Consider the following 24,577-nt stretch of genomic DNA (forward strand, 5'->3'; position numbering starts at 1 on the left):
TAATTCATCAATTGGGGATGGCTGGGGTTAAACAAGTTCCAGCATGAGTTCTCCTCTGTGTGAGAAATCGGCCTGCCACCTTCCCCTCCACCCATTTCCTGCTCCAGGTCCTCCATCGTCCAGACGTGGCCTCTGTTACCGTTGGCTATTAAACTCAGACTCTCCCCCGTATTCATCACAGAACCAAGGCAGAGAGGTTTAGAGCAGTCCCGCTGGACTTGGTGTGTCATGGGAGCTCCAGAGAGTGTGAATGCCGGTGCTCTGAGGCCCAGCCTCATCTGTGTTCCTGTGACACGATAGGACTTGTAATGTAGTCAGTGACAGCTGTTGCCAGGGTTATGTGCAGCTCCCTACGCATGACGTTACCCCCACAGACTTCGGGTAATGGCTCTGCTGCGCAGATGTATCCTCATTTTCATTTTCATGAGCCACAGCTGGGCTCTTGGCTTCGACTCGAAGGTCAGCACGTTCAGGAGTGAGGAGCATCGGGTCCTATCAATGCTCTGGCTTTCTGAAGTCCAGGCCAGATCTGGGGCCCTGAGTGCATGTGGGGGGAGCAGAGGAGGGAAGGCTGAGTGCCACTCACTCATTCAGAGGCAGGATCAAGGATGAGGCTTTGCCCTGGAAGCCTGACATGCTCCAACGCTCAGACAGCTTCCCACCAGAGTGGAGGCCTGGGTGGCAACTGGGCCTGTGTCAGACAGGAGCAGGCTGCATCTCGCCATTGATGTTGTGCTTAGCTTTGGCACAGAGGGGGCAGTGAGATGCAGTCCTTCCCTCAGAAAGCTCCAGCTCACTGAAAGCCTAATGAGACCCTGAAGCAATGGCCCTTCCGTGAGCTGCAGCAGCAGAGCTCTTCTTCAGAGACTCCACCTTGCTGTATGTGTGATGCGATACGTAATACACAAATGTAACAGAAATATACTAATTTCTAAGGAACAGGCTTGGCTCCTCCCCACCGTGCTGGAAGGGAGGGTGGGAGCTCTCAAAATTTCCCTTTTATTAGACTTCATTAGTTCTTAAACAGACAGGGTTAAATATGGACCAATGTGTTAACCAGTACCTGAATGTGTAACTTGAGGCAAAATGTTCTGCAATAAAATGAAAAGGTAATTCATATGCAGTCAAAGAAATATTCAAGGGAATAGATTTCAAAGGCTTTCTTCATAGAAATGTAAACTTGATGAAATGTGTTAAGTCAGATTCACTGCCATGAATTCAGGACCTATTTCCAAAACAATTGATCTTGGCATCTCCCTGGGACAAACATGCTGCCAACAGGGAGGCTGGGTTACGACAGCCGGTCCCCTCCTGTCGCTCAGTGTGCTCCAAGGACGCGGGATGTTTTCAGGCACAGCCAAGCCTGTATGGCTACGGAGACAGCCTTAATTTAATTAATGCATGTGTCTTAGGAGACTCCTTGCAAAAATTCTTGAAGATCATGTGTTCACTTGCTGTAGACAGAAGGAGAAGGGGACCCACGCTCCCCAGGAAACTAGCCTCCCCTCTGACTCTGAGACGCCCTTCCAACTGGCGAGACGTTAGGAGACTGGAAGAGTGACTGCCTAATTCTCTGGCCCTTCCTCTGGTCTGTTGATTTCAACTGGGACCTCCAAGTGCAGAACACAGAATGGAGCTCCAGCCTCCGGCTGCATCCAGCTCTGGCAGCAGATAAGGCCAGTGTTCTTGGCTGCTACAGCGGCAGTGTTGAGAAGCAGCAGTTCTGACACCAAGAACTTTGTCTTCCGTTGCTGAGGAATGCAGTGATGTTGTGGCCACTAGCTACCAATCATGATTCCTACAGCAGTTTTAATTCAGAATTGAGCAGACTCTCATTGTTGTCTTTATACTTGAAATATTTCGATTTCATGAATATATCCCTCACTCTTAGTCTTGTTGTGCTTTGGGTATTTTGTAATTTGGTGCATGATGATTAGCAACTTGATTGCTTCCTCTGTTGGTTAGGATGTCCCATCATCATTCTTTAGTAACAACATGACCTATTTCTCCTACTCTGTATCTTCAAATATGTTGTTCCCTCCCTGAAACGTCCTTCACTCGTGTGTTAACATTAGGATTCCTTCAAGGGTGAACTCAACCAGTCCTTCAGCTGAGACACCTTCTCCATCTTGCCCTCCCTTTGCCTATGTTGGGCATCGCTCCACCGGGTTCCCACGCTGTGGGTCTCAGCACAACACACATCATCGGGGGCCGGGGCGGGGTGCTGGCTGATGTGGCTCTCTGTATCACTATGTAACAGGCTCCATCAGGACGAGGACTTTTTTCTGCTGTATTCCCAGCAGCTATCAGAGTGTCTGGTAAAAGCAGAAATAAGGGAATGAAAGAGTAGTCCTGGAGTCACACAGATCAAATCTTTGAAACCATTTCCTGTTTAGGGAAAGAATCCCTTTGTTATAACTGCAAACTTGAAACTAGAATGCCTAGTCCTTTACAATAATTTCTCTGCTCCATTCAGCAAACCTCTCAATGGTCTTTGGAGTCCTGAGATTGTGAGGAAGTAAAACGGTATGAGAAGGACTCCTCCAAACCTTTTTTTTTTTTGTCTTCCTTGACATTTACATCCTGTATCTGATAAGAAATTTGTAACTCACATGAGCTGTTCATGATAATGAGCCATTCTTAATACAGTACTGATTGAACACCTCTCTCCAAGAAGGTCACAGTGCTTTACATACATTATCTTCATTGTCTTCAGAATATACCTGAAGTAGGGGTGACCGTCTGTTCAGAATTCACCAGGGTCTGACAGTTGTGATCTCTAGGAAGTTGACATTCACCCCCTTTTGGCCTAGGAAAAACCAACACAAAGTTCAAGTTTTTGGTGGCAACAGCTGCTCTATAATAGTTGTCAGTCTCTTAACAACAGGAATACATTGTTAGACAACTTCCTGTTTGTGTGAATATCATAGACAAACCTGAATGGTATAGCCTACCACACCCCCAGGCTGTATGGTACAGCCTATTGGTCCCAGGCTACAAGCCTGTACAACATGCTACTGTGCAAAACAACATGAGACTAAGTCATGCACAAGAGAAAATGGTGCACATAATTACATGTGCTATAGTTTTATCTGACTGGCAGCACAGTAGATTTGCTTACATCAGCGTCACCACAAATACATGAAGAATGCATTACGCAAAGATCTTACCATGGCTTTGAGGTCAGTGGGCAATAAGAATTGCCCAGCTCCATTAAAATCTTATGGGACCACCCTTGTATACATGGTCCGTTGACCAGAACATGGTGTGTGTGTATGACTATACTACCACTATTGCGTTCCTGAGCCTCCTGCGTAGTCTCAGGTCAGAAATTGAGCTAATTCTCTCAACCGCTACAAGAAAACTAAGAACCAAGCCTTAGTACAATACTGGTCATAAAGCTGCATAGATAAAGTTATTGGAGAGTTTAGTGAGGGAAGTTTATTACTTCACTAAGGGGATATTGCAGTCGCCTTCTAATGCGTGCCTGTTCTCTTCAGTGAGTGAAGCCTGCATTGTGAGCTCATGTGTCTAAGTCCCCAGTGGGGCATTTTGTGGAGAAGCAGTGTGATAGGGAGATTCGGCACTGAGTAAGAGCAGGAAGCTTAGATTTCTGATCCCCTCTCAGTCGTTAACCAGCTGTGTGTCCTTAGTGAAGTCGCTTAGTCCCTTCAGACCTATAAATTGAGAGCATTGGACTAAATGATTGCCAAGCCCTTTACAGCTTGAGAGCAGAATGGTGCTGTCCTTACAGAATGATGCTGTCCCAGGTTTCCTGCTACAGACCTCCACGCATTTCACAGACTGATCTGAAATCTAACGTCAGTCACATTCTTCTTCTTCATATATGTGCATATCAGCTTCATGATGGATTGTCAGCTCCCTGAGGGCAAGTCCTATTCACTTGCATTTTGTGTCCCACACATAAGTAGGTACACTTACCTCCTCTTTCCTCTCTTTAACCCAAAGTCACATCTGCATCTTTTCAGCACATTAACCTGTCCAAGTCTTTGCTACCTGGAAAGGAAAGACTCCACCCCATCCTCCGTCAGACTTCCTGTATCTCCCCATTTTGTAGTGACTTTTCTTGAAATAGTAGTCTACATTTATCTTTGCCACTGTTATCTTCCCTATTACTCCCCGACTCTGCAAGCTCACATTCTGCCCTCCTCCAGCCCTACAGAAATGTCTTTTGATTAATTCCCTAAATAACTTTTTATTGCCAAATCCAAAAGGACACTTGGGCATTTTCATCATAGCATCTAGCAGCACCACCTTGTCCTTAAAACTCTCCCTGTGCAGCTCTTGTGGGACCAGTTGTTCCTCCTCTTGCTTCTCTGACTGCCTTCTGGTCTGTCCCTCTCAGATCCGTGCTTCTGTCCCTGTCCCTTGGCTCCCTTCACTTCGCATTCCCTGCAGCCTCCACTGCCACCTCCCAGAGCCATCGCTGCAGCTTGAAACTCACATTCCCAACTTCTCTGTAATCCCACAGTCATATCAAATGGGTCATGTGCAGACCTGTGCTCATCAGTCTCCTCCAAAGCAAATTCTTCTGTTTTCTCTATTTGGGTGATAATCTGACAATATATCTTGTTGTCCAGGCCCGGGCTTCTCCCTTTCCCTCTCCCCCACAGCTAGCCAGTTGCCTCTGAAGTTTAGACCACCATCAGTTTCACACAGGCGTTTGCAGTAGCCTTTTTGCTGTTCCCCCTGCCTCCTGTGTCTTTCTACTGTAGCCAAAGGGGACTTCTCTAGAATTCAAGTTTGATCTTGTTGCCTTGGCTACTTAAATCGTCTATGCCTGCCCGTTCACTTTCAGACAACATTCCAATTTCTTAGTGCACAGGCTCTTCTGAGAGCCGGTTGCTCATGCCCTTTTCAGCCACTTCTGTGTCCCTCCGCGCTCGTTTTGCATAACTTACTGCAAGAAATTGTGCTCTTCCTCACCCATGTGTCTTTACACGGGATATTCCACTTCACCCTCCTATGCCGGCAAGTACAACTTGGCCTTTAGAACACAAATCGGATACCAGCTTTGCTGAGAAACCTTCTCTTCCCTTGCCAGGCAGAAAGCAGTGCCTGGTCCCCTGAGCTCCCATACCCCCTCGTTCCTGTGTACACCACAGCGCTCACCACGTTGCTGGGGAGGCCGTTTACATGTCAGTCTCCCCCACCACACAGTGAATACCTGAGGGGTCTGGACTTCTCCCCTTGGCCTTCATTCCTCACTTCTTAGCCTAGAGCCAGGGGCACATGGGCACCTCAAACATTTTTGCTGAACAGGTGGATAAAACATGAGGGAAGAAGAGCCAACTCGAGGACTCAGTCCATCTTCTCCCAACATTTCTTTTCTTTTTTGGTTATTCTCTCCATTACATATTGAATGGAGGCCACATTCCTTAACCCAAATCAGGAGTTTTCCACAGTTTACTTCTGCCTGCTTTTTAGGTGTATATTCTAGTCTTTTTTGAAAAGTCTGATCTACTTATCCCTAAACATTTCATTCTCTTTCTAGACTCTTCTGTAAATTGAATAGATGAATGAATGGAGTGGGAATACAAATAGAACTCACAAACCAAGGCCTGTGTTCTATGCCTGAGAGCATCTTGCCTTTTAGAATAAACAAACAGTTCTGACCGACTTAGCCTCTCATCCCCTGATAGTGCTCCCTCTTTCCTCTTCCTGTTATGTTTTGAAGACCCTGGTAGGCATTAGCGGCACATGGTCCTGACTGCCTGATAATAATTTCCCATCATTTAAGTGCTAGAGCCAAGTACCATTCCCCTTTCATTTAAATTAGATAAAACCCAGAGCTGTGGCTTGCAAGCGATGAAAGTCCACTGGGGAAATTAAAGGTTCAGGGAGAATGGGACCCATTATAATAAAAGCATTTGCATAGCCAGTGATTCCATCTACCCTGTGGCTCCAGTGTTCTTTGGGGTAGGATGAAATATGAAGCAAAAAGACCTTTTAAAGAAGTTCGAGGAATTTATTTTAATTGGAAATAGTGACAGCATTCTGCACTTGGAGTAAACTGCAGATCATGCACCACAGAGGTGTGATGGGCATTGCATAAAGGGCCAGAGGGCACCCAGTTCTGCCACGGTTACGGCACCTCTTCATCTCAGGCTTTTTCTACTCCTACCTGTATACTGAGTAGACATGGTCCTAGGTCTTTGCCTTCCTCTCCCCTCTTTCCCTCCCTTCCTCCCTCCTTCCATTCTGTCCCATACTCTGTGTTTAATAAAAATTACACAATGGCACCTGAATCAGTCAACTGCTAGACCTTCAAATTCTCATAACTCTGAGACCTAAGAAAAATCCACGCAGCAGAGAATGGCCAGAAGAAACACAAAGGCAATCTGCATTCAAATTTGTAATAACAAAAGAAAACAATAGCTCTTTCTTTTTTTTTTTTTTTTTCAGCATATCCTATGCCCTGTTAATTAAGCACTTTACCTGCATTTTTCTCACTTAATCCCCACAGCCCTACTATGCAGGTATTAGCTCCATTTCGCAGATGAGGAAACTGAAGCTCAGAGAAGTTAAGACACTTGCCCAAGATCACATAGCTATCATAAGTAGCAGGACCTCTAGGATACAGACAGAAACCATATTGAGTGGCAGAACCAGGTTTCAAACTCAAGTCTGACTGTAGACTTGAATACTGTACTTGGGTACTTAAATACTGTGTCCCTGTGCCGCCTGCACCCCATGACTTAAAAGAGTTCTATTCTTGAACATAAAACACAGGCTCACATTTAGATTTGGTTACTTTTTACCTGGGAGAGGTCATCTTATTTATTTATGTGTCCTTACAGCAATATCAGTGTTCAAGCCTAATAGTGTGGATGTCTGAGACCGTTTATACAGTTGTTCAATCTGCCTTTACTTTCTCACTTTTGTGTTTTTAGATGCATCATCCCATTCAGATGAAACCTGCAGATAGTGAAAAGTCAAACGGTAGGTGGCGACGGACTGTCTCATGTCATGTCTGTGTCTGTAAGTTAAGGAGTCAGCTGGGGGAGGGAGATGCCAGCCCCAGTTGCTTTCTCTCTCGGAAAGGCAGATAGAACTGCTCCAGGAAACCCTCGCTAGAGTGGGTGTGTCTGGAGAACCTGAGCCTCACTTGCCTGCCTCATTTATCTCTGGTGTAAAGGTCTGTGGTGATGTTACCAGAAATGGTGTTTCGTGTCCCTCTGTTGTGGACTTGCTCTGTGTGGTGACCCTGTGTGTGGCCTCTGACTCTTGTTTATCTGCTCCCGCAGAGCAACACAGGACACCTGAGGGGGAGGAATGACCTTACACTGTGCAGGGATGGTGGGAGGAAAAGGGTTGCCCGCTAAGAACCAGGCTGCCTTTTTTCTCCTTTCCATTTGTTCTTCTTTGGCTTGGAGGCTGTCTTCCTGCACTCTCCTCTGAACTGTACCCATGCATTTGCATCCGCATTCATTCAGTATTCAGCCTGCTGATTGAATAAACATACACTCGGTGCAAATTATGCATTTAATGAGGTCCGTGGAATAATCGAGATTTGACTGTCCGAGACACGAGAGGGTTGATAGTCACATTCCTCTCTCAGGTTTTTGCTTCCACTTACACCAGCCCTCTGTTCCTGTTTTATATTTTGAATGTACTGAAATGTATGTGAAAGGACTCTTCCACCTTCTTAGACCTCAGAGCCTTCCTGTCCCACAAGACTGACATAATCAGCACGGCTTCCTTCCACAGGCAGTTCTGCACCTCATTAATTAGTAATCAGGGCAGAAGCCATGCACTCAGAGATCTGCATATCTGCAAATGTAAATTATGATTGGGCTCTAAATCTCTCCACAAGGTATTTTTTGCTAATTGTAGTGCATCCCATTTTCTGACTTCTTCACAGACTGGAAAGTTTTGAAAAGAATTCCACAGCGTATCATGGGGCTGCTAGCCTCTGATTTGTGTGTCGGGGAGGAGACATTAGTGCATGGCCCACCATCTTCTCATCAGTCACATTGTTCTCTGAGAGTTAGTTCCCTATGTCCTCTGCCACTTTATCACAAACCTGGCATTTAGTGTCGGAGGGGCTAAGATCTGCCACTGCTTTGTTGCGGGACCTCAGTCTAGTCTCTTCGTTCCTTTATTAGACAATGAATATTGATTATGTACTGTGTATCAGGCATGGTACTAGCTGAGGCTGCAGGAATAAATGGTAAAAAGAACAACAGGCTACAAAAGACTGCCCTGAACTCGGGGAACTGACATTCAGTCTTCTGATCTTTACTAGTCGCTCAGACACTGAACTTTAATGTCCTCATCCATAAAATAAGAATAATGGTAACTACCTCACACAGGCTGCCTTTTTGTAAAGATCTGTACAAGATATCTGTAACAGTACTTTATATATGATAGAGCACCTCTGTACAATATCAGTCATTGCAATCCAGACTTTTTCCTGGCCACATAGCGTTCTGCATTGAGTGTGCCCCTCCCCATGCTGAAGGCCATAGACCCATGACAGTTCCTAGAACCCTTCTGTGCCAGAAGTGCATGTTGTTCTGTTCCCCATGGGGAGAGGGGTCATGTATTCGTAGGATCAGTTCTGTCCATGAAGGTCATCTTGGAGCTTCTGGGTGAAAAAGAAATGCTCCCTGTCTTTTTGCCTCTCCGTTCTCTAAACTGTGTCAGGACAGGGGCGATGCGGTGAAAGTTGATGGAAAAGGTTTTGTCTTATTTCTGAACCTTAGGTCATAGCTACAAAGGTGTGATGGATTAGAAAACTATGTTGAAAGCATTTAACCTGAAATACCCAAATAATTGAACCATGAAAAAATGTCTTCTTTTGCATTGTCTATTGTACAGACATGAGCCCTGACTCAAAGAATCCTTTCCATAAAACAGCTGCAGGGAGGCCTCAGAATGGTTCGTTGCCCTTGCCATTCGGTGTCTACTCTGGACACTGAGGGTGACATTTGCCACCACACAGAATAAAACTGCCATGAGTACACCCAGTTTTGCATGATCTCAGAAGCCATGCAGGATTGGGCACTGTTTTACTAAGATGAGAGAATACCCAAAAATGCCATTTTCCAGGGAGCAACCCAGAATAGCAGTTAAAAACTATTCTGAGGAGCCTGGACTTTACCCCTTGACCCTGCACTTGTTAGCTGTGTCCTTGGTTACATTCTCCAATCTCACCTGGCCTCCTTGTCTCCAGCTATAACAGGGTGCTGTCTATAGTGGTCTGTAGTTGGAATTCTTGTAACACCTACCTTCCAAGGGTGTTTGAGGAGTACATAAGTCACCATCTACAAAGAGCTGAGCATAATACCTGGCTCATAGTAAATATTCACCTTGCTAAGTTATCGACATAAATCTGGCTCACCGAGACTGGCACGTCCAGCCTTGGGCTGTTCACATCACAGCATAGATCTATACACACAAAGGAACCCTCCCCCCTAAAAATAAAAATCTTGTTGGGCCAATTATTCCTTTGCTTTGTAGATGGAGTTTCATCTCCTGAACTTCAAGTAAAAGAAAAAAAAAAAGTCAGAAGTATAAATGGACTGAAATCTGCTTTTAAAGTGCCTTCTTTATGGGGGCTCCAGTTGAACCTCACCTTGCATAGACATGAACAGGGTTAAAGGTTCTCCTTGGACCTGATGGAGGAATCAAGAGAAATGTGTAATTTTCTAAAGCAAGTGATAAATGCTGCAAGCCTTTTCTGATTTCACGTGGCAGCTTTGACAGGTAAGCATAGTTTCCAAAGCTCAAAGAGCACGAAGATTTCTTTGGCTCAGATGCTCGAAATAGCTCCTGTAGTTGTGAAAGAAGCATAACGAGCTCTAATTGCACTTTTATTGAGTTTGCTGACATTTATGGATAGCACAAAGGGCTCATCGCAGTTAGACAGTTACTGCCTTTGTTATCAGTATGTTCAGATTTCTAAAACTTTGTATTTGCTGAGCAAGACAAGGCACAGATTAATTAGTGATGGACAAATGAATTCCAGAAAAGCAATCACTCTTTTTAGTCTTTGTTCATCCAGAGACTCTGACAAAGGGAACCTGTGTGGTGAGCTCAGAAATGTTGGCCTGCTCTTCATTCTGCCCTGCACATCAGTATTTTACTGAACAGGCTTCTGAAATCTCCCTGGCTTTCTATAGTCTGCCTTTTTCATTGGCTCTGATTTAAGCTGCAGCCTCTAGCATATTTATGCCAATTCACTCATGCTGCTACTATGCCAGGTGTCCCCCTGTCAGAAAAGTCCATTGCATTAGCAATACAATGCTGGGGACTTTAAGAATAACACACTAAATCAATACCCAAATTTCAATAGACTCCAGCGTTTTCGTTATTTTTCCATTGCAGATAGTCGAGTGACGGTGCAGGAAGGGCACTGGAGACAGTGTGGATTTCAGGGACCAGCATCTGCTGGCACAACCTTAGTTATTCTCTTTACTTCTGCATGTCATTGGAGGGCCTGTTTCCCAGCTTTTAATCCTTCATCATTATACAGGAAAAGGTACCAACAGTGTTGAAAATTAAATGTAGTTGCACCATGACCATTGTGGCTCAGCTGGTTGGGCCCTGTACTGCAAAGCAGAAGGTCTCTGGTTCAATTCCTGGTCAGGGCACATGCCTGGGGTGCAGGTTTGGTCCCTGGTCAGGTCATGTGCAAGAAGCAACTGATTGATATTTTCCTCACACATCAGTGTTTCTCACCCTCTCTCCTTCCCTGCCCATCTCTCTACAAATAAATAGACAAAACCTTTTTTAAAAAAAGGAGGGGGGTGTTAAATGCAGTTGCTAGATCTGAATTTTGCCTAGCAGTGAGTGATAAGAAAAGCATAGAGGTTTCCTTTGGTTCTGTGGCTGGGGTAGGTCTTGGTGGCTGTGGCCAATATTCACTCTTAGGTCACGCTCCTGGTTGAGAAGATTGTTCTTGACTCTGTAGACAGAGCATAAAGCCATCCTGCTTTCACCCTCCAGCATCAGAGCTTGTCAGGGGTCCTTACAGCCTCAAATCCAGAAATGCCAATCAAGGCCCCTACCTCTTTTCTCAAGGCCTCTGTAATACCCAGGGTTCGCGTGTCAAGTTCAGAGCTCACAGGAGTCAAGATAGCTAAAGACTGTCAGGGAGGATAAAGGCCTGCAAGGCTCCAGTGCACATGGGAGTAGCAGGGCATCCCCACCCAGCCCCCTTCTGATTTACTGGAAGGTGAAGAAACGATTTTGAAATTCAAAGTGGAGAAACTCATGGATTTGAAGGCAGTAATTAAATGCCATATGTTAGCACTAACACATTGAAAAGTTGTTAATTAATTCAGGCCACCCAAATCCAGGTGTGACTTGGCAGGCCGTATACCAGGGTGTTACCACTGGCTTACAGTTAGGGATGTTTTAAAAATTAAGTTTCTATTCCCTGAACTTAAAAAACGTTCCCATTTATCATATTAACCCTTTCCTATTTAAACCATGGATGGAGAACTTGAAATAATCCCTGGCCTGGAGAACCTTCCCGTTCTGCTGTTGTTGTTACTAATGGTGGTAACCCTTCTGTGCAGCATTTTGTATATTAAACTATTTCCTCTCACTCATTCATTGGTTATTCTAAAGGAAAACAGGCTTTTTCCCAAGAGGGCAGAGACCTTATCTTTTAATTCTTTTTTTTTTTTATTTCCCTAAAGCACTTAGCAGAATACTGTGAACATGGTGGGTTTATTTAAGCAATCAGCATTCTTGTGGATTGAAAAAATAAGTGAGATACTCCCTGCCTGTGAATACTAGGGGAAAACCCACCAAGAAATTCATCAAATATTGATGAAAAAGTTAAGTAAATTGAAGATAATTATAATTATTTAAAATGTTGACAAGGCTGTTTAGGGGCTCCTTAGCATGGAAATCACAGGGAGAGTTTGTGTGAGTAAATTTTCACTGGAAAATGAGGAAAACTCAAGGGAGAGGGATCTATCCTCACTTTGCCATTAAAACAAACATGGCCCAGCTGTTAAAACCACAGAGCAACCTTGACTAGCAAAAAATTGGAGACATCCACCTCCCCTGAAGCACACGCATACGCACACACAAACAATTCACATTTTGAATAGCATACGGATGGTGTCGGCTTTAGGGTTGTTTTTTTTTTTTTTTAACTAGTAGTTGTTACTGAAAAAAGTGAAAGTTATTATTGGTCTCCCTGCCTGTCTGAGTTTTCCCTTCATGGTGATTAGGAAATCAGAATTTTTTAAATGGTTTCCATTTCCTTAAGATTTATCTTAGTTTAAAAAAATTATTTTTTAGCTTACTGAGGAGCTGCATGTTTTGTTTAGTATCATTTCCCGCTAAAGTTCAAAATCTATGAATTGCTTTAGCTAAATACCATAATCAATAGATTTACCACTGAAACCAAAAACCAGTGGGGAATGGATTATTTGCTTTAGTCTGAAAGAACCAAAACCAGATTCTCTAGGATCAGAAAAAAATTAAATAGGAATCTCCTAAAGATAGCAGCTACGGCTCCCTTGGCTTCTTTAAGTCCAGCTTCTTCAAGGCCACCTTAACTTCCACATCTTCCATCAAGCCTTTCTCAAAAACTGTGGGGCCCAGTTCATAGTGACAAGTACTGTGGAATTGTGGTTGGGCCCTGCGGTCCGTGGAGCCCTGCAGTTTCGCTGCATTGTCTCAGCAGCAGCCGCCACCTTGCGGAGAGAGGCTAAGGGAAGGATTCTGGGCTCCAGCATGCCCCACCCCCACGTGCTTCAGTCAACCAAAGCATATGGCTGGGCCACTTCTCTCCAGTATTTAAGAAAGAGAAAAGGAAAAAGAATTTAAACCTTCATTTTATAGCTGACAAGCCAGGTCCAGCTCATTGCCTAAGGTTACACATCAGTGTGATGGCTGCGCTGGAACTGGGGCCGAAGTTTCCTAATCCCAGCCTTGCTCTCTGCTTTAAGCCTCATCTGCCTCCTCTGGGCTTGCAGGAAACACAGCAGAGTGAGAAGAAGCCTGGACAGCAGTAGGATATTAGGTCGTGGTACAGGTTAGGCCACCTCCTTGCTGAATGACCCTGGGCAAGCCGCTTCCCCCCGCCAGGCCGCAGGATCTCTTTCAGACGTAGACAAAACATCTCTCATGTCTCCTTCTTCCAGTCTGGGGTTCTGTGACAGGACCGTTTTGCTGTCTCACTTAGGCCCCTCGGAACTGCACTGTCCAATGTAGTAGTCACGTGGGCCTCAGTCACAGTAGACATTTTTTAAATGCGCAGTAGCCACACTTGGCTTCAGCTGCTGCATGAGGATCAGTAGAACTTGCCCCGTCCTGCCAACTAGTGTTGGACAGCGTCTTGTTGGAGTCGGCGCCTGTGCTCCCTCACTGCTTCACAGACAGACCTTCTGTCCCACCTCCCAGAGGGCAGAGACCATACAGTGTGACTTAGGCACCAAAAGCAACCGGCCCTAGAAAGGCTACAATACAGCCTTGCGTGTTAAATGAAAATGAGACACTTACTCTCTACAGGAAAGGAATAAGGGAAACAGAAATAAAAGCAATTCAATAGCAATGACAAGACTATAAAACACATGCAAGAAGAAGGTTTCTACAGCGAGGAACAGCAGAGCCCTTTGCTAAGCCGGAACGAGCTAAGGTGCTGCTGCAGCCGGCCAACCTCCTCTTCAGTTCTAATAATGGGGTGGATGGAACATGGGGAATAAGCAAGACTTCTCCCTGAGGGGGTTCTCTGTCAGTATCTTGCTCTCTCCTAAAAGAAGACTCCCAACACTGCGCTCAACTCCGCTGTAATGGCGCCTTTAAAGCTAAACATCGGCCAGTGGTCCTGAGCACAAGCATGTGAGGAAAATCTCCCTGGTCATCTGAAGTAAACCTTCCCTAATCTTGACCCCCATCTGGTTCCAAGGTTAGAATTTGCACCGTGTTGGCATGACATCCAAAGTGAATTTCTGTTCATCAAGAGTCCTGCCTCCCTAGTGGGAAGAAGAGTATTATTCCCTCCTTGTTCTTTTTTAGGTACAGGTTTCACCCCTAAGCCAGGGCATCCTGATGTAATTCTCAAGTAGCTACAGCCCCATTCTCTTCACTAGGATCGCCTCCCTCTTTCATTGTAGCAGGCAGACTGCATGTACTGTCCTGGTTAGGGATGCAGAGCCCATGGCTAGGTTTCCAGGGCAGTGGGTGCCTTTCATCTCCTGCTCTTCTCCGGATCTGTGGGGACGAAGCTATGTGAAATTGGAGGGGAAGGCTGCTTTCTTACCTCGAATGCTTTGTTAAAAGTTTTGTTTACTGTTCCGTTATATCTGCTCCTTTTGTTTTTCCTCTCCTGACCTTTTTCTTTCCCTGTCACTCAAGTTAAAGAACATCTACCAAAACAAAAAAAAAAAAAAAAAACTGTCTTCAAAAATATCTCTGTAGAATGGTGGTGTTTAGCAAATACATGGAACTTGAACATTTTAGTAAACACATTACCATTCATTTCCAAGTGGAGGGGGAAGAACTTCTTCGTGTTCTGTGTCCTGTGAAGCTGTTTTGTTAGTCAGAACAAGCTCAGAGAGAGCGCAGTGTCGGGAAGGGCAAGGAGGCAGAGTGGAAGTGACAGGAGGTCTAGGGTCAGCCTTGGGGCCTGAGCTCAGTGTCACGAGATGGGCACCCAGTTTGGTGTGGTCACGAAGCATTGATTACAAGGGAAAAGATGATAGCAGCCTTTGCTCATGCATTATTTTTGTCTCCTAGCTGTGGAAGACAGAAAATTGTTCATAGGAATGGTTTCGAAGAAATGTAACGAGAATGATATCAGGGTGATGTTTTCTCCATTTGGCCAGATAGAAGAGTGCCGGATCCTCCGGGGACCCGACGGGCTAAGTCGAGGTGAGTGTGCTGTCACTAAAGCCTCTTTCCTGAAGTGCTAATTGGAACTCTGTGTCACAGTCAAGGTAGATGTAGCCACCACACGCAGCAAGGGGTTACCCTGTAATACATTCCGTGTGATCAAGTTATCCAGCCTGAACTTTTCACCATAGCTGAAAAGTTGGCAAGGTCTTGGTGCCAACATATTAGCTCAGGTTATCACTGTCAGGCCGGAAGCCAGCAGGCTGCCCCGTTGTTACACATCCCTTTTCAATCTCAGATTGAAACAAGGGTGAGGGGAAGATGTGGAAAAGGAGCAGAATACTTAATGTTTTCATCTAGTTTCTGGCTTTCCGGCTGTGCCTGAAAGAAATGGGAAGGGTGTCGGCCTCCTGGCAGTGATGTAAACCAAGGCAAAATATCCATGTTTCCACCTAGGACAGAGCAGATATGAACTCAGAGAAACTGGGCCATTCTGGGAGCATCAGGGTTTTGTTTTCAAACCTGGAGTCCTGAGCACAGGGAGTTCATTTAGCGACAGAGAAATGACCTCCTCTAGAAGAAGATTGTAGGCCCTTCTTTGTCACCATGATAGGAGCAAAGGCTGCAGCTCCAAGCATTGAAGAAAACGAGTTTTCCCAAGCAGTTACACAAAGTCGTTGGAAATAACTATCCTCTTCCCGTTCCTCCATCCCCTATGACAGTACCACACACCCCCTTCTTCAAACCACTCCTAAGGGCTGTCACTGAGTGTTAACACTCAGCTGACTGCCGCTTCCCAGTCAGCCCAGGGAGGCCGAACTGAAAGCAAGTACGTAAACTACAGTTTTCAGTTTCTTCTAAAAAATGCATATTTTTGCAACACGAAAAAGATTGCATTCCATTAATGTCGTTATCCGCGCAAGTTCCATGGGGCTGATTAGAAATGTCTTTTCATTCCAGCCTCTGGTTCTGGGACAGCACTGCCACCCCAGACCACAGGGGAGGAAGGGCTGGGCCTGCGGTACAAAGCACTCCTCACACCTGTCTCCCTCGGTTAGCTTAAAGTCAGCACCATGTGCAGAACAACATTTGTTCTTCTGACTTTCAGACATAAGCTTCATGATGTCAGCTGCCAGAATTGCAGGCACAAAGAACAAAAGTGTCCCGCCCACATCCACCTCCAGGTCCCCAAATGGAGGGAGTCTAGAGGAAAACTGAAAGGAGGTGGATCAGCTTGGAGCTCACCATCCCTCTATTTTCTTTCACAGGTCGCTCAAAAAAAAAAAAAAATGAGGGGAGGAGGCACAGAGATCACAGTTAATGAATTCTCTAACAATTCTGAACTCTTGTTACGTAACCTTCATTGAAAAAATGGAGTTCTCTAAAAAACTGAGCAAAACGTGATACTGAGGGAGACCCCTAAACAGCAGACCCAGTGCCTTGGTCTAATCTGTAGCTTGCCACTTTTACCATCACCAGTGTCACCCAAAATAGTGCATTATGCTGATGACCCTCACAGCCTTTGGCTCCTGTACAACCTCCCAGCAGAAGGACACTAGGACTTCCATCCTAGTCCCCTCTCTTCCATCCTAGTAAATTCATACCATGAGAGCTTCTAATCATATTTGATCCTAGGGTTCTTCTGCATCATGACAGACCTATGCCCGCTTAGGCAGACAAACCAGGACAGAGAATACCAAGGGGAAAGTCAGGATGGCTAAACAAAGGACAAAATATGTGGGAGACACACGATAATATTTTTGCCATGCCTTTCTGCTGCCGATTTCATAATCAGAACTACTGTTCTCTCTTGTTACTGTTCTCAGTCACTCTTCTATGTTTTCATTGTACTTTTTCATGTGCCAAGGCACATGGCACTGAGAACAGAAAGCCGGGCCCTACAATTACTCACCGTGAATTCTGTAGTGTTTTGGGGGTCAGTGACCCCCAGGTCCCATCCCAGAACTTCTCCTGACATGAAACGTTACCATAGTCATTTCATCTTCTTACCTCTCTCCCTCAGGTTCCCCATTTGTAAATGGCAGCAGTCGTAATACCTGCCCTGCGCATTGCAGTGCATCATCGGTTAGCAGTGTGGGGCTTTTGTACAGGCACACCATCCATGTGGTTTACTAGAGGCCTTGACCGTGAGTCAGGAAGGCACAACTTCCGTTCTCCCTCTGCTGAGCTGGGTCTGTTTATTGAGCGACCTTCCCTCTCACTTTTCTTGTTGTCCGGTGGGGACAGTAATGCATGGCATTGGCCCCTGCAATGTCTAGAGCTCCTTGAGCAGACGTGAGTAGTTTCTGCAGAAGAGATTTTCAGGCAACCCCATCTTCCATAAGAAAGAGCAGGACACAGGACTTGACGAGAGAATCTGGCCAATGTGATCAGCTATTTGGTTGATTAATCAACTGGCCTAGACAGGAGCTGCCTGCTTCTGAAACAAGTTAGGGAAGACCCTCATCAATATTTTATGCAAATACTGGTCAATATAAAGAACAGAAGCTTCCTCTCTACCTTTTTTATTTTTATTTTTTTACAGAAAAGTACTATCTGGTGAACTGATGAGATTCCCTGTGACAAAAAAGAAAATGCTCATTTATAACCATTTGTTCTGAAATATAAAGACAGACAATGTTAGGTTTTTCAATTAGCAGGATCCAGGGACTCCTGGGTATGGGAGACCACTTCTGAATCAGTGTATTTGTTAAAAGAAAAATTATCTTTCATGCTACTATTTTGCTTTCATTAAAGAATTGCAGTTTTCAATCAAATATTAATAAGTGTCTCCCATTAGAGGCACCGCAGATAAAGGGCGCTCAGCACTTCTGGTCTCAGTGCCTGTTGCTGGCTCAGCTGTTCCAGAAATAAATAAAAATTAAGGGAAATGAAAGCTTGGCTGCTCTGAAAATTACCTTCTAATAACTAAGCCAGTGTATAAACTAGTCAATAACCAAGTTTTTATTGGGTGGTTCACTTTTCTTTTTTTGCTTTTCAGCTACAAGCATGATGCTGCTCCCTCACAGGTGTCTAATGTCATTTCTTCTCTGTCACATCAGTGGTTTAAATTCCTCTCTGATAGGTATTGAGCTGATGTTTCTCCAGGCTTGTTGACTCAGGACCCCTCACTGAACCAGACCAGTGGGCTGCTAGGACCCAGAGCTTTGTACTTACTAAGCCTTACTGTACTTTCTGTTAGAATTGCTGTCCATAAAAAAAAGCATGATCTACCTCTTGGCAAGAACGACTATTTTAAGAGTCCTATCATTCACTACTCACCAGCATCCAGGCCTGTTGCCATGTTCCAGGACAGTGCCTCCCACCTGCATACCCAGGAAACTGTCACAACTGTACACAGAAAGATCCTAGCACCTGCCAAGCACATTGAAGCCACTCAGCAAGTGGCGGGACTCTGCCTCACATCACACAGTATGCCCGCCTCTAAACATGCATTTCCCCTTTGGGGGCAGTAACCCGTTCTGCCATCTTTTCTAATTTGGAAGTTCTGGTTTGAGATGCTTTCAAGCACCTTCCTAATACTTAGCTCCTCCTGCAATGGCAGATCGACCTCACAGTCCTGGTGCATGAGCCTTCACTGAAAAAGCAAGCAGCATGCAGGGCGCCCACACATGGCAAGCCAGAGGGAATATAGGAGCTCAAAACCAAAGCTGGAGGCTCTGAGCCAGTGCATGCATGTGATAGTGGTACCTTAGCATGCTGATTTCCTAAAATACTCATGTGTTCTCACCCATAACCCCACAGTCAGAATGGACTATCTGGGTACAATATACAAGGTTTTCTGTACCATGGCAACTGAATATTTGTAACTCAAAGACAATGATGGAATTTATTTCATGTTTCTTTCCCAAAAACTGTAGTCAAATCTCCACTGCCATTTAAGGTAACTTTCTGCTTGTTTAAACAGAATATTCCAGCTGTGTTTATGGTATTCCAGCATTCTCCTGCCAAAACCCTTGACGAATGAATTGGCAATATTTTCAGGGATATTGGCAAGCACAGACTGGATTCAGCCATTATATCCTCATTTGTTTTTGTTATATCTGATCAAGATGTTAGAATAGGGTTTTTGACTCTTAAAACACGTACACAAAGAGGGACTCAATTTTGATCACACCATTTTAGTCTTGCCCACACAATACCTTAATGTTCAGAAATGTGGGGACTTTTTATCAAGTGCCCCCTGGATCATTAACTGTCTCTTGTCATCTTGCTCTGGACACAATCTTCCATTGACATTGTGCCAGCTATTAAGTCCTGGTCTGCACTCAACCTCAGGTGCCATAATCGAATGATTTCTCTGTGCCAATTTTAAATAAATGGACCCAACATTGGGAATGGTTCATCAGAGTATTAATTTGGGTGCTCCATTGTTATTATACTGATAACATGTTTAATAACCCCTGCCACTGCCAAGAAAGATACAGTGAGGAAAATTGGCTACATTCTGATCCTTTTTTCAGCACAATGAGAATTTATAAAACAAGTTTTCCATAGGTTGAAATCTCTTTCATGCCGCACACGTTATTTTAAATTAATGCTTTTTTCAGTTAAAATATAGCAGGCTGCTGTGCCGTTTTCAAAGGAGTAGCAGAAAAGAGGCCCAGGCACTGTACGTGCTTTATAAAGTGCCTATATTTTTTTGTGTGTTCAGAGCAAGAATTCATCTAGTTCTCTAAAATTTCTCTTGCAGCCAAGAGAAAAGGTAGAACACCTGAGTTAAGCTATCCTTTCGATTGAAATGACAAGTGTAATAGATGTGTTCCAAAACCTTCTCTGTGACAGAGCTACGTGCTTCCCTTAGACCCTGTCTGTAGGAGGAAATTACTTTGAGAAACCTTTCCCCAGTCAATCATTTATCTGTTTTAGCAGCAAGAAGGCAACCTCGCTGAAATAAAAGGAATCAAACTCCTTTCATTTCTACTAGCAATCTCTGACTTTCTGCAAGTGGAGACAATAAATAATTGCAAGGTTGGCCACATTCACAGATGAATTTTTTTATGTTTCTTCTTTCTTTTTCTTTTCTTTTTTTTTTTTTTTTTTTTTTTGCTATTACGTTTTTGGAGGTCTTAAGATAATAATATACAAATATCTTATCTAACCACCCTTCCCCCAAAAAATGTAGCTTCATTGTCTGGGTACGTGTATCTTTTCTCCCAAATCTCTCTTGTGTTTTGGTCAATAGCCTGAGAACAGACAGCCGAGATAGCACATACAACAGTCTAGAAAAAATAAGGAGTAGACCCTACAAGACTGGAGCAGTTGTCCTGTCAAGGTCTTGTGAACCCCACTGCACCCAGAAGCTCATTTTTAGTAGAAAAAGGGGACAGCTATGACCTAAGTTAACTTGTGTCCAATGGAAAACCATCTGGTTAGCTTGTAGAAGGAGCCAGCAGCCAGTCTTGGTGGTAGGAGCTTCTGTTAGAGAAAAGCCACAGATCTGAGGCCTAACCCTAAATAGCTACCACCACGTTTTCAGCGGTGTTGAAAAGAAAATTGAAATCTAACCATCATAGCACTATCGTGACCTGTCATTTCAGAGAAATTACAAAGGTTAAAAAGCTATCAATCCATGAAGCATTCGGTTCTGAAGTCGCTTAACTTCATCCAGAGGAGCACAGAGAGTGAATTCTTTCAACATGTGCTCTCACTTTATAAATGACACCGTAATTTTCTCTCCTAAGTACCTGAACACAGCACACAGTGCAGAACTTGACCGAGCCCCTGAGGAGGCAACTTGTCTCTTGCTGTACTACTGCCAGTAGAAGAAAGGGTTAAAGAAGGCATCAGATTTGTCAGATCGTTTATTTTGGGCTGGAATGAGGATCATATAATTAGAAGTGTTAGTGGAGGTTTAATTGTTGGTTTCATATATGAAAGGGCAATGGGTTGAGTTTATGGAGGTGTAATTTTATTGTTCTGTTGCTTGCCCTTCTTTTTAGGTATGTTTATTACCATATACCTCTCTCTAAGTTATTTACAGAAGTTCTGCTTATTCCAAAATTGTGGTAAATGCATAAACTGTGCCTTATTGATCTTTTGTTGACACTTTATGTTTTTTAATGCATTCCTAATCTCCATTTGGAAACTGTCAGTTTGGCACATGTTCCTGGATAATGAGAGCAAATGAAGTGAATGAAACAGTTCTTTTTGACTATAAAAAGCTGTTATCCAGGCTTCCCATGGTTTCCAATATACCTCCATTAGATCATTTGCTTTTGCCTCCATTGTACTCTTAAAATAAGACATGGGGAAAGAAAAGTCTCTGAGTGTTATTTCCTCTGTTAGTAACGTCTATGATAATCACAGTGTTTTTGAAGAGACATTACTTTGAAAGGGATGGTAAATTTGGGATGCTGTCATTTTACAACACAGCTGAGTATCAATATGGACGCCAGCGGAGGTACTGTCATCTGTCTCACACTCCATTACACACATCATCTAGGTGCCTTAGAGTAGGGTGCCAGATTGCTTTTATTGATGACAAAACCTGCAGCCAGTATAAGTACAGGCAGCATGTTCAAGTACAAGCTTCACTAGCTGCTCTGATGTCAGAGAACTCGATGAACAGCTAAGCATTCCTGGTGGGCTCTCCTTCAGGCTTCAGAAGGCCAGCTGAACTGGGAGGTGAATATGGAAGGAATCTCCCGTGCACTGAGAGTTTTGTGTATTAAAACTTACAGCATAATGCAAAAAAAAATGCATTGACTTATTTTATGACTGGATGTTGTTGTGCTTTTGGGTTAATGGGCAGGCGTTGTTTGATTAAAAGGTGCTAGTACAGTATTGACTTGATAATCTCACCAGGTATACATGCAGAGCAAAAGAAGGAAATATGGCCTATGGCTCACAAATGGATTTATGTAAACCAAACCATCCACTCATTGTTTAGACTTAGGACATTCTATTTGGCTTCCTGGCAACAAGGGCAACCATCTCGCCTTGTTGATGCCAGAATTCAGCTCTCTTGCATTCGCTCTGAGATGACAACAGGCTTTTTAGCCTCTCGGTGTTTAGATCTGCTTCATTTGGAAATCTTTTAAGTAGTAATAATAATAATGTTTTGAGTAAATTGAGTGGAACACTAAATTATTCTCTGATACCTAAGTTCAAACTGTGCAAGGCTAAGCAAGCTGAAAATCAATGCACTTTTAAAGTCATTAGAGATCCTAAGTGAAATAAGTCTGCGTTGATTTAGCTCAGTTTTTAGTGTGCTGTGGTTTTATTATAAAAATCAGCCTGAATCTGCATTAATTTCAGTCTTTTTCTCTAAGAAGCCCAAGGGTGCATGAGGAATAAAATGTGAATTTCAAAAGGCAGTGTTTTTATTAGTGAAAAGGGCAATGAGCTGTGTAGTTGGAGTGGTGACCTGCATGGTGGCCAGCTCTGCCACCAGGTACGGGCACAGGCGCTATAGAGTCAAGTTATTTTTCAGAATGAGAGAAAAATAGCCGTGGAATGTTCAATGGATTTCACAGGAGATGTTCAGAGAAATAATGTACACATTCTTGTGAATGTTAGATTTTAAGTCAGATCACTGATACATATCAGAAAGTCACAGCTTCCAAAAGTCTTAAAGATTCTACATAAATAAAAAATCCAATGCATATTTAAAATGTTTGCTTTATATGCACTGTTGATCCTTCTGAGAGTAATAGAGCATTTGTCTTTGTTCATAACTAATAAGTACTAGTTTGTGCAGAGTTTGGTATATTGGTTTACATTTGAATGTCATCAATGTATATTTATATTCATATACATTTTAACTACCCAGAAGAGATTAGATATGTTTATTTGCTGACATTTCAAGCTCTTGGAATTTTATGCTCATTTGCCCTTGGAGGATTTTATTATTTGCTACTTAAAAATCAATGCCAAAATTTGAAATCCAGAGCCCTAATATGTGGATGCCCTAAGTAGAGATAATCAGCCAGGCAGAAAGTGTAAAACAGCAACTTTTTATTTTAGAAAATGCAAACTAGATTTTGCTCATTTCAAACCCGTGGCTAGAAACAGTACCCAACTTCCTTCTCGTCTCCATGTAAAAAATAAATAAACTAATCAATCAGCATATCTTTCTACTTTGGTCAGATTAGCAAGTCAGCACTGTGAGTAAAAAGCAAAATACAATACAACCAAGAGAGAAGTTGTTTATTTTTATGTACTACTGAGAACAGTGTCGTCCTGTGGCAGTTCTCGTAGACCGTGTTGGTTTAACAAGCGTCCAACCCTTTTGTCTTGTTGTTTTTTGTCTTTCCTGCTCCCTGTCCCCTTGTTTCCCACAGGCTGTGCGTTTGTCACATTTTCTACAAGGGCAATGGCACAGAATGCAATCAAAGCCATGCACCAGTCTCAGACCATGGAGGTACTGTATCATCTGCCCTTTCTTTGTTTTCTTTGTGCAAATGATGGGGATGGTAACGCAGTTCTCTCCTGTGTGCATCGTTCACATGACAATCACAGATTTAAACTTTCACCATCTCTCTCCATTCATTCATACTCATTCTCTCTCCTCTCTCTTTCCCTCTCTCTTTCCCTCTCTCTCTGAATTTTTCCCCTAATGACTTGAAATGGATTTAGAAAAACCTTCCACCTGCTCTCCATTATTTTTTGAGCCTTTTATTGCAGTGGCCAAGGGTCTGCCATGTAAGGTCATGATGCACTTTAAGCCAAATACAAGTAGTATTTTGTACCTAAAGGATCACATCTACTCCCCAGCCCAGGGTTAGTACGGATTAAATGTGAGCAACCCCCATTCCAAATTGCAACTTGCCCTGTGCTCACAGGGTTCTTTCTGTTTTTTAATGTGGGATCTTTAGTCAAACAGAATTGTGCTTTTGCATCAAGAATGTTGGAGAAATTTATCATTTCTCCCACTTCATTTAAGCAGTGAAAATGCTCATGGATGAGAGTCCCCTGAAAAATTAGATTTGCCTCCTTACTAAAAAAAATGAATAACCCAGAAGCATAAAGGCTCAAATTTGGTATCCTAATGAGAGATAGTGGATTTAGGGGAAGATAACTATACTGGTGTGGGTGTTCACCCACCAGTGCAAGATAGATGGCTCTCTACTTTTAGTCTGTGATTCGGGTCATGGCCTTTCAGAATTTTGCACAAAGGCATTCCAAGAGTGAGATGCTGCTACTTATTCTGTATTGTCTGATAGAACCATTTGGGAGTGCATGTGCTGCTGTATTATGTACACTGTATCTTTGTGTATGGGTGCTCTTTTCCACAGGTGGCCTTGTGGCGTTATCTGAAGTTATGTTTTTCATCTTTGGGGAAAAAAATATTTTCAATTTTATTGAATCTGCAGAAATTTTCTTTATTGATTGAGCTTTTTCGGCCTCCATTTTTGGGGGGGGGTATTTTTTATTTGTTTGTTTTTTGCAATGCTGCATCTCCCAAAGCATGCTGGGAGCCAAGTGCTCATTATGCGTCATGTTTTGTGGGCACCTTTTTACAGCGAGCCAAAAGGTGGGTGGCAAGGGGGGAATGAGTGTGCATGGCCTTGTCATTAAGTGTTTATTGTTCTTTTCTGAGTTTTGATATCAGCATTGCAAAGCCTATTGTCCTTTTTGAACTTCATATTGACTTTGATATTCCTAACATATCTTATATAATCACTGTGTTTTCCTTTCAGTGCAATGCATTTTTAAGACACTCCCACCCCCCTACCTGAAGGCAAGCTCAGGTGAAAATCCGGCCATGATAGGAGATAATTAGCGGGAT

The 24,577-nt window shown here is 43.5% G+C and overlaps 1 protein-coding gene across 9 annotated transcripts in view; it reads left to right on the plus strand.

Moving 5' to 3' along the window:
- CELF2 (CUGBP Elav-like family member 2) overlaps positions 1-24,577 on the plus strand; it is a 402,001-nt gene that overhangs the window by 319,565 nt on the left and 57,859 nt on the right. For all 9 annotated transcript variants that reach the window (XM_090266503.1, XM_090266497.1, XM_090266496.1 and 6 more), the window contains exons 4-6: positions 6,915-6,963; positions 14,728-14,862; positions 23,130-23,209. In XM_090266503.1, the coding sequence (XP_090122629.1) occupies positions 6,915-6,963; positions 14,728-14,862; positions 23,130-23,209 (264 nt within the window). The remainder of the gene's footprint in view (positions 1-6,914; positions 6,964-14,727; positions 14,863-23,129; positions 23,210-24,577) is intronic.

Source organism: Furipterus horrens, unplaced genomic scaffold, assembly GCF_987537825.1.
Source record: "Furipterus horrens unplaced genomic scaffold, mFurHor1.1.pri manual_scaffold_2, whole genome shotgun sequence".
Taxonomy (NCBI): domain Eukaryota; kingdom Metazoa; phylum Chordata; class Mammalia; order Chiroptera; family Furipteridae; genus Furipterus; species Furipterus horrens.